This window comes from Macrotis lagotis, chromosome 5 (genome assembly GCF_037893015.1).
Source record: "Macrotis lagotis isolate mMagLag1 chromosome 5, bilby.v1.9.chrom.fasta, whole genome shotgun sequence".
Lineage (NCBI taxonomy): Eukaryota > Metazoa > Chordata > Mammalia > Peramelemorphia > Peramelidae > Macrotis > Macrotis lagotis.
The window spans coordinates 222,401,969-222,417,328 of NC_133662.1; the positions used below are offsets into that span (position 1 = coordinate 222,401,969).

General features: G+C 41.3%; 1 protein-coding gene across 2 annotated transcripts in view; it reads left to right on the forward strand.

Moving 5' to 3' along the window:
- TTF2 (transcription termination factor 2) overlaps positions 1-15,360 on the forward strand; it is a 58,684-nt gene that overhangs the window by 37,648 nt on the left and 5,676 nt on the right. For both annotated transcript variants that reach the window (XM_074188542.1, XM_074188543.1), the window contains exons 14-21: positions 1,070-1,223; positions 1,606-1,697; positions 2,170-2,252; positions 3,026-3,159; positions 3,858-4,028; positions 10,372-10,430; positions 13,601-13,754; positions 14,509-14,591. In XM_074188542.1, coding sequence (XP_074044643.1) covers positions 1,070-1,223; positions 1,606-1,697; positions 2,170-2,252; positions 3,026-3,159; positions 3,858-4,028; positions 10,372-10,430; positions 13,601-13,754; positions 14,509-14,591 — 930 coding nt within the window. The remainder of the gene's footprint in view (positions 1-1,069; positions 1,224-1,605; positions 1,698-2,169; positions 2,253-3,025; positions 3,160-3,857; positions 4,029-10,371; positions 10,431-13,600; positions 13,755-14,508; positions 14,592-15,360) is intronic.

Genomic DNA, 15,360 nt, shown 5'->3' on the forward strand with positions numbered 1-15,360 from the left:
CATCAAGACCTGCTAATATGCCTTCTTTAGTGTCCTTTCTATTGATAAAACCATTTCTGTTTCTGACTTTGAAACTTTGACATAGTGCTAAGGACTTTGGGAGTGAGCACTTCTTTTCTAGGTCTGCAGTAACTGTGGGGCATAGTTAATTCCCAGATCTCATCTCTACAAGGGTGGCTTCCCTGGACAATAACTCTAGGCAGGGCTGAGGGTGGGGGTGCTGAGAAGTAGGAGCAGGAGCCCTGTTCTCTTGTGCTTACCTATCTTGGTAGCAGGGATGAGGGGGCCTCTTCTCAGAGGGGGTTTTTACCCCTGGATGGGGGTTGTGGGTACTTTGAAGGAAGTTGGGTGGTCTGAGCAGTTCTGCTGTTCCTGAGATTCTTGGGTGTAGGGTCTTGGACTAGCAAATGAGGGAAAGTGTTGGTCAGGATGGTGAGAGGAATTTGACCCACTTGGGAATGCTGCCTTCTTTCTCTGACAGGGCACCTTGCTGCTTATAATAATTAACTATTCCTGTTTTTGGATGAGCAAACTAAGATTTGGGAGGTTAAGTTACTTGCATGGGTTACCCAGTTATTAAGCTCAGGTGAGATGTGAATCTCCTGTCTCCAACTATAGTGTAGTTTTTCTACCAACCACCCTTCCACTCAAATGCCAAAGAATTTGATTTAAAAGGAAACAAAATGTCCATTTAGGTCAACAGAAAGTCATGGATTTTGTCCTTTGCAAAAAGTAGGATTTAAGGCAAGACCCATAGTTGTATTAGCAGCGGCACAAAAGAATGTTGTTGCTTGTTCTTCAGTGTGTTCCTATAGGAATGCAAGACCAACTTTTAGAGAATTTGGCTTCTTGGTTGCTGTGCTTTTGTGACTATTCATTCCGAAACATTTATGGAGAAATTCTGAGTGGCTTTCTTGATCTGGTTGATGGGGTCTTAACTGGGATCTCTTTACTGTGGTCAGGGGGCAGATGAAACACAGAATATGGTTTACCTTTCCTCTCAGATTGTGCTTTAACCTTTCTCTGTGTTTCTTTGTTTTAATCTCACTCCATCCCTTTCAAAAATCAGGTTTCTCCGTTGTTCTCCATTTGATGAGTTCAAGCTGTGGAAGAGTCAGGTTGACAATGGTTCATCCAAAGGAGAGGAAAGGTTAAATATTTTAACCAAGAGTCTTTTGCTGAGAAGAACCAAAGACCAGCTGGATTCAACCGGCAAACCCCTGGTAACTTCATTTCTATCTTTCACTTGGGTGGCCAGAGCAGGAGGGGAGATAGTGTCCTTTTCATTGTGCAGAAATGGTAGCTTCTTGGCTTCAGTGGGGTCTGTGGCTCCTGATTTCCTACTTCAGAAGAGACTGCAGGATTGCTCCTTAATGCAGTGACTATAACTATCAGGAGTCTCTCTTCAAGGTGGCAGCTAATTTTTAAGTAAGGATTGGGAGCCTGATTATCTGCGGCAGTTTCTGTGAGTCTGCTCTGCAGTATCTTTTAGATGGTGTATTAAGAGAAACAGCTAAGATATCTTTACCTTTATAACAATATAAACACATATTGTAAATAAGTGCATAGACACACCAGCTTAATATTTCCCTTATTCCTCACCAGGTGGTGTTGCCCCAACGTCGCTTTCAGTTGCACCAGTTGAAACTTTCAGAAGATGAAAAGGCTGTGTATAATGTCCTTTTTACAAAGTCAAGGTATGGGATAAATGAAGTGTGCTCTCTTTCTCTTTCCCTGTCTCTCTGAATCTCTCATATTTCATTCATGCTCTCTTTCCTTTGGTAATAAGTGAAAGGTTAGGTTGGGCCCCCCTAGACTATAAAGATTTTTGTCTTTCCCCCTTGCCCTCAGGTTTTCTCTCCCTGTTTTCTGCCTCTATCTTTGTGACTTTTTCTACCTTTTTGTTAAAAATCAGACTCTTTTTTCCTAGTTCTTATGTCATCATATTTAGTTGTTGCTTGTTATTGTATTAATTCCAACTGACAGTTATCTGTGATCTTTTATCTGTGATCTTAATTATTTACCAGTGACTTGCTTCTCCCCTAGACCCATAGTGATCATGACCTTCACTTTATGGTTTCTTTGAGCACCCCAGGATGACTGTGGGGGAAGTGACTTATAGGTGGTAGAGTACTTTGTGTATCATAGTATGTCTCTTGTTTGATCCAGGTCAACTCTGCAGTCCTACTTAAAAAGACATCAGAGTGAAAACAAGCAATCTGGAAAGAGTCCTGATAATCCATTCAGTAGAGGTAAGGGTGGGATTTCACATCCAAAGACTGACAATGTAATTAGTATGGATTCTTCCCCTAGGTTGAATCCATCCCTCCCGACTCCTCAAAGCTCTTAGTCATTCCATAAGCACAAGTCTGATAAGCCCTGCTGGTGATACTACTGTCCTATGGTCCGTCAGGGAGCCCAAACTGATCACCTGTCCAACTTGGCATGACGTGCCAGAATCTGTGACCCTCTTGCCAAGGGGAGTTTGAAGAGTCCAGGTTCACTTCCACATCCAGAGGAGGGAGCCTGCTAGAAGACACAGTGTGATATATATGGGAAATGGACCCAGTGAAATACCATTTGGGCCATTTAATAAAATGTTTTCCTGAAGAATTGATATGGCATAGTAGTTAAAAAGTGAGTCAGAATGGAACTTGTGTATTTTAAAAACAACTCAAGTGGGGGGGGGGGGCAAAATCTGTCTTTGAAGCAAACCAAGATTTCACCTAGTTTGGGTCCCTTGTTGAAGGCAGAGAACCACAAGTATATTTATGGCATACTAGGCAATCAGGAAATGTTTATTCAGCACTAAGCCCCGGGGATACAAAGAAAAGTAAAAGATAGTCCTTGTCTTCAAGGAGCTTACAGTCTAAAGGGGAGAGAGCCTATCTAGTGGGGAAATGCTTTCTTGAAATGGACGTGTGTTCTAGCCCTCTCCACTGAACTTTAACATAGACCCCTGGCCCTTCTAACAATTCTCTCTGCCCTTCCCCATCTTTTTCTGGTTTGTGTCTCCCTTTGGCAGTATCAAAGGAATTTGAGTCTTGTAATCCTGGGCCTAGCACCAAGGCTGACTGTCAGGGTTCTAGCACTGCCCACATCCTGTCATTGTTGCTGAGACTCCGCCAGTGCTGTTGTCACCTCTCTTTATTAAAATCGGTAAGGAAAATCCTCCACATGTCCACCCCATGTGGGGTAATCTGGTACATTTACCTGAGAAGCTCCTAGGTTCATTTTAATTATGATGCTGTCTGTCTGTTCTTTGACTTGTGTCTCTCAGGTCCTGGGTTCATCTATTATAGAGAGGCTGACTGGGAATGCCTTGGCTTCACAGATGCGTTCTTATTCTTCCGTCATTGTTGCCTTTGCCCAAGGCTGCCTTTAGTGGGCAGCTAGTGCTGTAAACAGCACTTGCCTGGACTTTCAGATTGAGATGTGTCTGTTAATGCCCATAAGCCATTTAACTAAAAGAGCATTTGCAAGATTATCTCTAGTTAATTTGGTAGTCCTAGCTCTATAATTAAGAAGATTTGTGTGGGACTATAGAACTGCATGGAACTTCCTTTTACTCTGGGAATCTAAACTTAAGTTTAAATGACTGACATAGAGTTTGAAAACTGGGGAAAATGGACAAGGCATCTGTCTTATAACCTTTCAAACTTTTATTGTTTGTTAGGCTTTTAATATGGTTGAAATTATTCTAATGTTTCTGTGAGGAGTTACTGGTGGCATCCTGTAAAAGATTTTAAGTGTTGAGCACAGGCCTTAGCTTGGATCAACAGTTTGGCCAGTTTCCTAAACTGGCATAAGCCTTTAAGCCATTTTTGCTTATATTGGATTTGTTTCCTTATGTCTAGACTCTTGACCAGACTGAGCTGAAGAGTGAAGGCCTGCTCCTTTCCCTGGAGGAGCAGCTCAGTGCTTTGACCTTGTCAGAGCTCCATCCCCCAGAGCCATCTGCCATGGTCTGCCTTAATGGCACACAATTCAAGGTGGAACTCTTCGAAGACACACGAGAGAGCACCAAGGTATTGTTATGGGTGGAGACTCGTCTTCCTTGTTGCTTTTGGCTTTCTCATTCCTCCAGTCTTCAATTCCTTTCAGATTTGGTAATGGCCAAACCCCATGATATAGAGAGTTAAGCTGGCCAGACTACAGTAAATCTGAGAAGGGCCAGGTGACCCCATCTGATTATTCATGATCTGAGGTAGTTAAAAAAAGACCACCATAGATTTTTAATTATTTTTTTCTGAAAGGTGAAAGAGGGAGTCACATATCCATTTACGCTGGAGGGAATGCCTAACCTGTGAACAAAGCTGCAAATACACTGTTTTAGAAAGAGCTTTATCAGAGAGCCACAAAAGGACTCTGAATCCATGAAATGCAGGCCATACCTGAGTGCCAGTTGCTTTTTGCTCACTGAAAAGCTTCTCAGTGTAAGCATTGTTTCTTCCACAGCCTGCTACCTTCATTAATCACTCCATTCTAGTTCCATTAAAGCTTATTAAGGCTGACAGTGCTTTCCAGAGGGTGGCAGAGATATGAGGTAACTGGCTTCCAGCCATACTCTTTTGTTAGCTGGATTGTAATTATGATGTGTATCCTTCTTCTCCTCGCTCTCCTAAGTATGCATCCTCTTTTCAGTGTTTCTTAGCCCAAAACTCCTTTCTTATCACTGCCACACTACTGGTTTGAGACTTTGTGTTTTACTAGAATGGGAGCTGCTGCCTGTAGAGAACAAGGGAATGGTTTAGTCTCAACAGGTAGAACTGGGTGTCTGGGTGCTTAAACTTTTATCCATCCTTAGCTACTTTCCTGTTATTCTCTCAGGGGCTAAGAGAAACCTAGAGGAGCAGGGCCAAGTGGGGAAAGAAATGCTGGACTGTGGCCTGGGAAGTTGTTATTTATTAGCTGCTAGATGGTCCTTTACAGTCCGGTGTTTAGCATAGTGAATGACACACCTCGCACTTAATAAATGATTGTTGAATGATTTACCCTGCCCTGAACCTGTTTCCCTGCTTCAAATTAAGAAGAATATTTCCTTGAGGAGATTTCTCCTTCCTTGAGGATTTCGTCAAATAAAAACTGGATGTTGTTGAGGGGATGATTGTTTCTTCAGAATTAGAATGAGATCATCTACTTGACCTCGGATCGTTCCCTCTCACTTTGGGATTCTGTGATTTGCCAGATGTTGCTAGATTAAAATTCAGCACTTCTAAAACTTCCTATAAAGGGGAGCAGTTAAAGGGACTTGGGGAAGGGGGAATTTAGGATACCACTCTTTTATATGATAACTTCTCACATCCTGGAAGACAGTTGGCAGCTCCCCTACTCTTCACCCCCCACCCCCCTGGGTCTTCTCTTTACTAGACAGAACGATCCTAAACTCTTTCATTGGACCTTAAGCTATGGTGGCCCAAACTGGCTATAATATCCCAGTTGTGTAGTCTGACCACAGCAAAGTACCAGCACCTTATTCTGGAAGAAGCTCTGCCCCTCACCCCTACCCCCAAGTGCAGCCCAAGATCTTATTAGCAAGTTTTCTAAACTTGTAAATGAAGTAAATCCTGAAGATGTATTTACCTAGATTTTTTTTTCAGAATAAGTGATAAAGTATCTCATGCTAAAGTGATAATAAAGATAGAGAGATTTGGCCTAGGTGATAGTATAATTTTCCTCCATCCCCAGGTAGTGTGAAACTAGCCAGTATGGAACTGGTTACCTGACAGACTCAGATTAAGTGCTGATAACTTCTTGTCACCTTGGAGGGAAATCCTCAATGGAGTTCCTCAGGGTACTTACCTTGGCCCTGCACTAGTTAACATTTTTATCAGTAATTTGGATAAAGGCATAAATCAACTTTTTTAACACCACAAAGCTAGGAGGGAAAAATAACTCACTAGTGACAGCTGGGATCCCAAAAAATCTTGACAGGCCAGAAAAATTGGGTAAACACTATTAAATTGATCTGACCATTCTGGAAAGGATTTACCCAAAAAGTCACCCAACTCTCTATGCCCTCTCAGCAATATTACTACTCAGGAAAGAGATCAAAGAAAGAAAAAATGCCCATCTACACCAAAAATATCTATAGTAGCACTTTGTTGTCACAGTAGATTAGTTAGGGAATGGCTGTTCAAAATTATGATAAATGAAGTAATAGGATATAATTGCACAAAAAGTAAACTAAAGAAGATTAGTATGAAATTTTGTGTAGCAAAGTGAGCAAAACCAAGAGAACAATTTGCTGCCAAGTAACAGTACTGATAAAATGATCCTGTGAAAATATGGGGCCAGTAAAGGAGCATGGTGATTTGCCAAAATCAGCCTGGCACATCAAACTCCTTCCCTGTCCTTTAATGTCTATCCTAACTCTACATACTCCAGCACATCTCTAAAGAGTGTTCCTCCAAATGGACATAGAAACCTGGGCAGTTAGACATTCATCATCTATTTGATCTTTGATGTGTCGATGATGGACTGTACCCTTTCAGATAATTACAGAGAACTTCCAGGAGGCTTTGCAGTTTGTGGGGTTGGCTGCAGTCAACAGCATGTGATCCATGAGCAGGAGTGTCCCCAGAATCTCACCATACACGTGGAACCTTCTTGGATCTGGATCTTCTCCATCACATTTGGCAAATGTCTTTAGCACTCCAACTTTTACGCCTTGAATATTTATTGTTGGAGGGTCATTGACCAGGGATATTTCTGTTATGTCTTCTAAGGAGTTTTGAAAGAACTTGATGGGAGAAATCTTGCAGTAGAAGAGATTACAGAGGGATGTTTTCCTAGATTGGGTGCAATTTTCTAAAACTATAAAAGTATCAGTAAGAATTACTAGCTTGCACTTGTAAGGGAGTTTCTATGATGGCAATTCCTTGTACTCATGAAAATCACAGGTTAGAACAAACACAAGCCCTCAAATAGCTGTGGTCCCTGCCAGACAGGGAGCTGTGAGGCTCAGATCCATCAAAGTATAGAAAGCATTGTGCAAGCTTCAATGTACTTCATGAGTGTCAGGTGATATTTTTTAAGGGGAATGGCATTGACCTTAGCTCTAACTCAGTTTTAGAGGTCCCAGTATTTCTGCTTGGCATGGCCTCAAGTCCCAAGGTAGAAGAATGGGTTTCTGCTTAAGTGTCATATCCAAATCCCTCTGAATCTGATACAGGGGAAACAGCAAAGGACATAGATTCAAATCTCACCTCTGATGCACTCAGTATATAAGCAATTACATACTCAGTAGTTTGTGTTGGTCAGTTGTTTTTCAGTCTGCTAAGCTCTTTGTGTGTTCCCATTTGAGATTTTTTCTTTTTTTAAATTTATTTACTTTTATCCATATGCACATATTTTTAAGTTAAAAAATTTCCTTCCACCCTCCCCTCAGCAGTGAACAGTTAGGTTCATTTGAGATTTTCTTGGCAGAGATATTAGAGTGACTTGCCATTTCCTTCTCCAATCCATCTGATAGATCAGGAAACTGAGGTAAACGAGGTGAAGTGATTTTCCCAGGGTCACACAGTCAGGAAGTATCTGAGGGCATATTTGAATTCAGGAAGATGGATCTTCCAGTTTCTGGGCCTGACACTTCTATCCAGAGTGCCACCTAGCTGCCCATGAAGTTCTAATTGGGTATCATAGATTCAGAACAAGACACTTTAACCTCTTTGAACCTCAGTTTCCTCACCCTTAAAATGATGGAATTGAAGTAGATAACCTAGGGTTGCTTCCAGCTCTAATCTTTATGTCTGTCTCTAAAGAGGTGGCTCTCTTTGCCAAGGCCAGTCTTGTACTTGTGAACCCTAGCATATCCCCTGACAATTTTCTCTATCAGTTATCCCCCTGTTTTTTTTCTCCTTCAGTGTTTCCCTTGCTTGAAGCTCCTTTCCTACTGCCCAGAAACATGACCAAGCTATTAGCATCCTTAAAAAACTTGGCCCTGCCATCCTGAAGTCTGATAGTTCTTTTTTTAGTTGAAATTTTATTTTTCCAATTATATGCAATGATAATTTTCACTGTTTATCCATTTGCATGCTTTCCACATTTTCTCACCACCCTCCTTTCATTCCTCCCTCCTCATGGTGGTGAACACTGATAAAAGTTGTACATGTACAATCATGTTTAACATGTTCCCATATTAATCATGTTGTAAAAGAGGAATAATGAGAAAGAAAAAACCACAAGAAAGAAAGGAAAAACAAAAATTTTTAAAAGGTGAACAGACTCCCTAGTTTTTCCTCTGGCTGTGGACGGCATAATCTATAGTGATCCTCAGGATTGTCCTGACCTCTGAACCACTGAGAGGAGCCAAGTCCATCATTGTTGATCACGTCACAGTGTGGCTGTTCATGTGTACAATGTTCTCTTTTTTTGGTTCTGCTCACTTCATTCAGCATTAGTTCATGCAAGTCTTTCCAGGTTTCTCTAAAGTCAGATAGTTCATGATTTCCTACAGAACAGTAGCACTCTATCATATTCATATATTATAACTAGTTCAGACATTCCCCAGTGGATGGTCATCCCCTCAATTTCCAATTCTTTGCCACTACAAAAAAGAGTTGTTGCAAATATTTTGGAACATGTGAGACTTGACATTTTTGTTTTTATTTCTTTTGGAATAAAAGTTCTGACCTTTCCACCGTCGAGCTCTTAGAGTTGCCTGTCATTGCCTCTCGTCTCATCTCCCTCTCATTTCTCTACCCTCTTATAGCCATGCTTTCAACCCCAGCCTGCCCATGGAAATTTCTCTTTCCTCAGTTGGCAACAGTCTCTTCACTGTTAAGTCCAGGTTCCTTTTTTCCATTCTCAACTTCCTTGACCACTCTGGAATTGCTGGCAGCAGTGCCCACCTTCTGCCAACACAGCCTCTCCTTCCTTGACTTCTGTGATTCTGCCTCAGCACAGGGGATTGGGGCTCATAAAGACTGAGTTTCAGTGTTGCTGTGTGGCCTTGACAAGGTCATAACCTTCTCTGCCTCAGTTTCTTCCTCTAGAATGGAGATAATGGCATCCACTCCACAGGGTTGTGAGGATTAAGTGAGATTACATAGAAAAGCAATTTACAATTCTTAAAGCACAAAAGAAATATTAGCTATCATCATCATCATCTTTGTTTGCCTGTTCCTCTTTAGTCTCCTTTGCTGGATCATCCAGGCCAGCAGTAAACCTTGGTGTATCCTTAAGGACTCTGTCCTTGGCCCTCATCTCTTTCTCTCTACACTCTCTAGGTTAATCTCTTCTGCTCCTATAGGTTCAATTAATTATCTCCATTCTGAGCCTTCCCATACATATGTATGAATGTACATAATACACATATATTTCCAGACTTAATCTCTCTCCCTAACTCGTGTCACCTCACTAATTTTTTGAAGGACATCACCACCTGCCTGTCATACAGGCATTTCAAACATCCTGTATAAAGTAGATCGGTCTTTGTTTCTTCAGGTATAAAAAAGCAATAATATCTGTAGCAATTACCTTATGGTGCTATAAAAATCCAATGTGATAATGTATATAGAGTACTTGTGAAAACCTCAGAAACTACATACATCTGGTGTTAATAGTATTGTTATTACCTAACAGGATGAACCTAGTTGTCTCTTTTAAGGTTCAGTCCCCATGTATTGTTTATAGCTGTTCCCAAATGAGCAATTGGCTTTATGAGTTTTCAGTAAATACCTGCTGACTTGACTGGTTCCTTTGTCATTAAAATTCTAGTTGGTCTGTTCTTGAGCCAATGCTCTGGACCTTGAATGGGGGACAGCTGACCCAGTCCTGGGCACTAGACTAATTGGAACCACAGAGTAGAGGGGGAAAGTGGAAGTGAAAGGTGGTTTTTATAATAAATGTTGACAGAGAAACTTTATAAGGTGGGCACTTTGGGAATGACTAAAGGAAAAGGGCATCATTAAAATGTTAAAAGAAAAATACTTGACAGTATTTGAATTATAAGGTGATCTAATCAAACTGGAACTTAAAGTTCATTTCTGTTTAGGGTACAATGAAAATTTTAATTTGGGTACAAAGAAGAAATCATTTGAGTGTTTGGCCCTATTTTACATACTCAAACTATTTAGTAGATTAGCCCTATTGACAGGGAATTATTCATAGGAAGTAATATTGAGTAGCACATATGCCCATTTATTAAAAAACTAAACAAGCCATGATCATATGGGAAAGATAAAAATAGATAAATGTATTCAGTTCAAGGTTTTAAGCTGTGCATGATACTATGTTGACACTGTTGAATATAAAACATAATTTTAACTCTGGATTCTTATAATATTATAGGGAAAGTTCTATGTATTTATATACATATATATTGGTAATTTATGAATTAAATTTACATATTTATCTCTCTTTTTCTAGCTATCATCTCTGTTAGCAGAGCTGGAGCTGATCCAGAAAAATACAGAATTCCAAAAAAGGTAAATGGAATGTATTGCCTTTTTAAGGCTTGGTTATGATGAAACTAAAGAGAATTAGTTGCTGTTTTTAATTCGTTTCTGTGATAGTCAAAAAACTTTTTCCAAAAGACCTTGATCAGACCAATATAGAAAAAGCATAGTAATCACAGTGGATGTTAACCATTGCCTAGCTATGATTATGGATTTAAATTTTCTTGTGGTTAAGACTGCAGAAGAAATCTCTATAGGAGCCCTATAATGATAAGTGTCTGGAAGAAACTTTCTAAAAGTAAAAAAGTACTTTGAACTTAATAACCACCCAAGAGATGACCTGACTCTCTCTGTTGTTTCCTCTCTCTGACAGAATAATAAATTTATTCTCTAGCTGGTTACCAAGGATATAGAATAAGAAAAATATCCATTTAGCTGTAAAGCTTTTATTTTATTATTTTTGACACTATTTAGCATAATCGACTCAAAGAATTCCTTGCCTTTTTCACCATCGATTCATAGCTAGAATAAACCCATGCCAAAAGAATCGGAGCTGACCTGGAGTGGGACAAGCTGCCTCTGGAGGTGCTAGGAGCTTGTTCCTCAGAAGCCTCTGGGAAGCATTGGGAGGCTCCCTTGTGTGATGGAAATTTCTTTCATATATGGTCCTTCTCAATTCTCAGATTATATAGTCTTGTGAAACCTCAAGAGTCAGGTCCTCTGATGGCTGAGTATGTGGCACCTTGAGTAGACAGACATTTCTTAAGAGCTTGCTGTGTTTAAGGAGTCCTGGGGATGCAGAGGCAAAAACCAAAGCATTCCTGCCATCCAAGAGCTTTCATCTCCTAGGGTGGGATCAGGAAAACTCCTGGGAGGATGTGGAAGGTGGAATGAGGAGCTGAGTGCAGGGAACAGCTAGTAGTCTAGTTTAACCAAAATGTAATTGTCTTTCTCTGTATGTGAAATAAGATGGACAAAAGGAGCTTGGAGGCACAATTTGAAGGGTCTTGAGGGGTTTGTGGTTTTGTCTAAGAGCATTTGGGAGTGGAGCCAAAGACCCTCTTTAAGGGAATGATACAGTCAAATCTGTGACTCAGCAAGATTATTTTGGCAACCCTTTGGATGGTTTAGAAGGAAAGAAGCTGAGAATTAGAAAATAATAACAGTAGAAGGTGTGAACCAGTGCAAAGAAGAAGGATGTTGGTGAAAGAACTTGGGAAGGGGTGATAACTGAAGGGCTGGAGGACTCCCAAGGTTATATAAACCTGGGACTGTGAGTGAGGGCGGCTGCAGGAAGGGCCGGTGAACATCTGTGCTGTATTGAGGAGTCAAGAAGTCTTAAGTGCCAGTTTCTGCCTATACCATCCTTGTCTCTTGGAGCCAGTTACCGAGGCCTGGAGTTTGTTTCCTCATTAGTAAAATGATGAGAAACAGCATGGCAGGCAGGGTGGAGTCAGGGAGGACTGGATTTAGTCTGTCTCGTAAAAACTACCTACCTTGAGCAAATTACTTCCAAGTGATTCATACAGTTCTCTAAAATTGAAGTTATAGGTGAGAGTTGCTAGCTTGTAAATTTGTGGAGGGAATTTCCAGTGGTGAGAATTTTCTTCACTCAGGAAAGTCAGAACAACAAAAAAGCCAAACCTTTGAATAGCAGTGGGAGCTGCCTGGCAGGGCTGCTGTGAGGCTCAGATCTGATAATGCATGCAAAGCAATTAATGAGGGCCAGAGGCAGAGCCCTGAAGTTCTGACATAGCAAGGTTTATCTGCTAAGCCTCTAGCAAAGGAAATTAAGGAGGAAGAGTGAAATAAACAGATGATGATGATGATGATAGCAGCTAACATTTCTTAAGAATTGTAAAGTGATTGCCTAGCTGTGTGACCTTAGGCAAGTCACTTAACCCAGGGCCTTAAATAAATAAAAAAAAGAATTGTAAATTGCTTTTCTATGTAATCTCACTTGATCCTCACAACCCTGTGGAGTAGATGCCATTTATTATCCCCCTTCCAGAGGAGGACACTGACTCAGAGAGGGCTATGACCTTGCCAAGGGCACACAGCAACACTGAAACTCAGTCTTTCTGAGCCCCAACCTCCTGTGCCTTTCCAGTATCACAGAAGTCAAGGAAGGAGAGGTTGTGCTGGCAGGAGAAGGTGGGCAGTGCTGTCAGAAGCTCCAGAGTGGTCAAGGAAGTTGAGAACGGAAAAAAGAAACCTGCATTTAGCAGTGAAGAGACTGTTGCCAACTGAGGAAAGAGAAATTTCCATGGGGGGCTGGGGTTGAAAGCATGGCTGTAAGAGGGGTGGAGAAATGAGATAGAGGTGAGGCAGTGGAGGCAGTGACAGGCAACTTAAGAGCTCGATGGTGAAAGGTCAGAACTTGAGAGGATGGCAGGGCCAAGTGAAGGTTTTCTAAGGATGCTAGTGGCCTAGTCTAGGCAGTAGGAAAGGAGCCTTGAGCAAGAAAAACACTGAAGAATAAAGAGCAGAGGGGGATAACTCATGGAGAAAGTTTTCAGTGGATGTGATAGCGTTTACAATACAGGGATGGCCTTGGTAAGGAGAGCTACCTCTTCAGAGACAGACATACAGAACCACAGTTGGAAGCAACCCTAGGCTCTACTAGTACCCCATCATTTTACAGGTGAGGGAACTGAGGTTCAGGGAGGTTAGGTAACTTGTTCAAAGTTTATGGAACCTAATCAGTACCTGATGGGCAGCTGGGTGGCACAGTAGATAGAGTGCCAGGCTTACAGTCCAGAAGACCCATCTTCCTGAGTTCAGATCTGCCCTCAGTCACTAGCTATGTGACCCTGGGCAAGTCCCTTCACCTTGTTTGCTTCAATTTCCTGAAGAATCCTCCAAATGGGCTGGAGAAGGAAATGGAAATTCACTACAATATCTTTGCCAAGAAAAACCCAAATGGGGCCATGAAGAGTCGGGCAGACTAGCAACTCAATAATTACTACTAAGCACTTAATTGCTTGTTGATTAATCACGGCAGAACTAAAAGTTGAACCCAGGTCCTTTGACGTAGAGCTGTCAGTCAGTTGTATTAGGTTTCTAGAGATTTGAATATGACACTTAAAAAGAAACTCAGTCTTCTCTACCTGGGGATTTGAGGCCATGCATAACAGGGATACTGATACCTATACACTGAGTCAGAGCTTGTCCTATTAGTTCCCTTTACTGTCTTTTAGTGTCATTGTATCTCAATGGACCTGCATGCTGAAAATTGTAGCTCTGCATCTTCAGCGACGCAGGCTGACGTATGCCGTCATTGATGGCTCCGTCAATCCCAAACAGAGGATGGAACTGGTAGAGGCCTTCAACACCAGGTGCAAGGGACCCCAGGTAGGAAATGGGCATGAAAATCTAACTGAAATCTCTTGAAGATCAGTAGTCTATAATTTCTCTCCCATGTAATCTCTAGGTGACAGGCTGAGTCTCGCCAAAGGGAATAAGTTCTGTTACAGGTGACATTTGGCTTCATAGACCACGTTCTTTTCTCCTGTGGTCCTTTGTCAAGAGTTCTAAGAGCTAATTTATTGCTAACAATAGGATTGCCAGTCTCTGATAGCAACACAAGTTTCATTACCATCAAACAGAATCTATAATTGTAAATATGGACAGAGTGAGAGTTGGACTCGAACCTACTTCCCTGTAGAACATAAATTTTTGAACTCTAGCAAAGTACCCGAATTCTGAATGTAGGATTGTTTCCCCCCAGTGTTTGTTAACATGGTGCTTTTTTGTAAGGACTTTGCTCTTCCTGGGGTTCTCTATCTTCTTAAATGATCTCAAAGGATAATCTGAACCATGTATCAGAGCTCCAGCTTTGTCCATGTCTCTCAAGCTGAGTCTGCAGTAGGAAATTGAACTTGAGCATGGCACCATGCTTATCCCAGCACTTGTTTCAGTATTGGCGTCTAGCTGATTGGAACAGGCAGAGGGGGAGTTTTTAAAAAGAGGAAGTGATGGAAAGAGATCTTGGGATCCCCATGGAATAGCACAGTAATTAGTTGGTGAGAGGAGAAAGCCTGGCAGCAGCCAACTGGAGTGATGATGGTGGCTTTTCAGAATCAGTGACATGTGCTTCCTTTTGAAGGTGATGCTGGTCTCTCTTTTGGCTGGAGGCGTTGGCCTGAACCTGACTGGAGGGAACCACCTCTTTCTTCTGGATATGCACTGGTACCAACTGCTTCCTTTCCTCATGCAGGACAGATGGCCAGAGTGGAAGGGAGGGATCTACTTGATTCATTGAGTTCTTTCTTTATTCACTACAAGAGCCTGTGCAGTGTACATGGACATGTGTTTGCATATGTGTCATTACAAGAGAACTAAGCATAGTGTGATGTGGGAGTTTCCAGAATTCTTGAGTGAGATTTCAATTGATGACTTAAAGTCTTCCATTTGATGGCTGAAGCTCATATCTGTTGCCATGGTAACTGGAGTAGGGCCATCCCTGGCAGCTGAGGGCAAACACCTGTCAGTTTCAGCTGCAACAAAATGTGCCAGTTTTCAAATACGTTTTATGGGGTCCAAGAACATTTTAACTTGAAAGGATAAAAAAGTTTTCTCAGAAAATACATGAAGAACCTTCCAGTTACATGTTAAGGGAGCACACTTCATTAGTATTTGTTTTGGATTTGACAAGGTAAAGACCAATAGTAACACAGTTATATTCTGTTTGCATATGAATATGAATTAATTAGTTAGGTGCTGTGAACATTTTTTAATAATTATCTTTTGTTTTCTTAACTCTACTCCAATCAGGAATTTCCATAATAAGCAATCTTCCCAGAGACTCTTGCTGTGTTTCAGTTCCCAGCAATTTAGAGTCGGCACAGTATGAATTACCATACTGTGTTGAACTCCAGAAAATTAGGTTTCAAGCTTTACTGTGCTTGGTACACTATAAGTCTTTATCAGAGAACACTGAATAAGAATATAGGAAAGA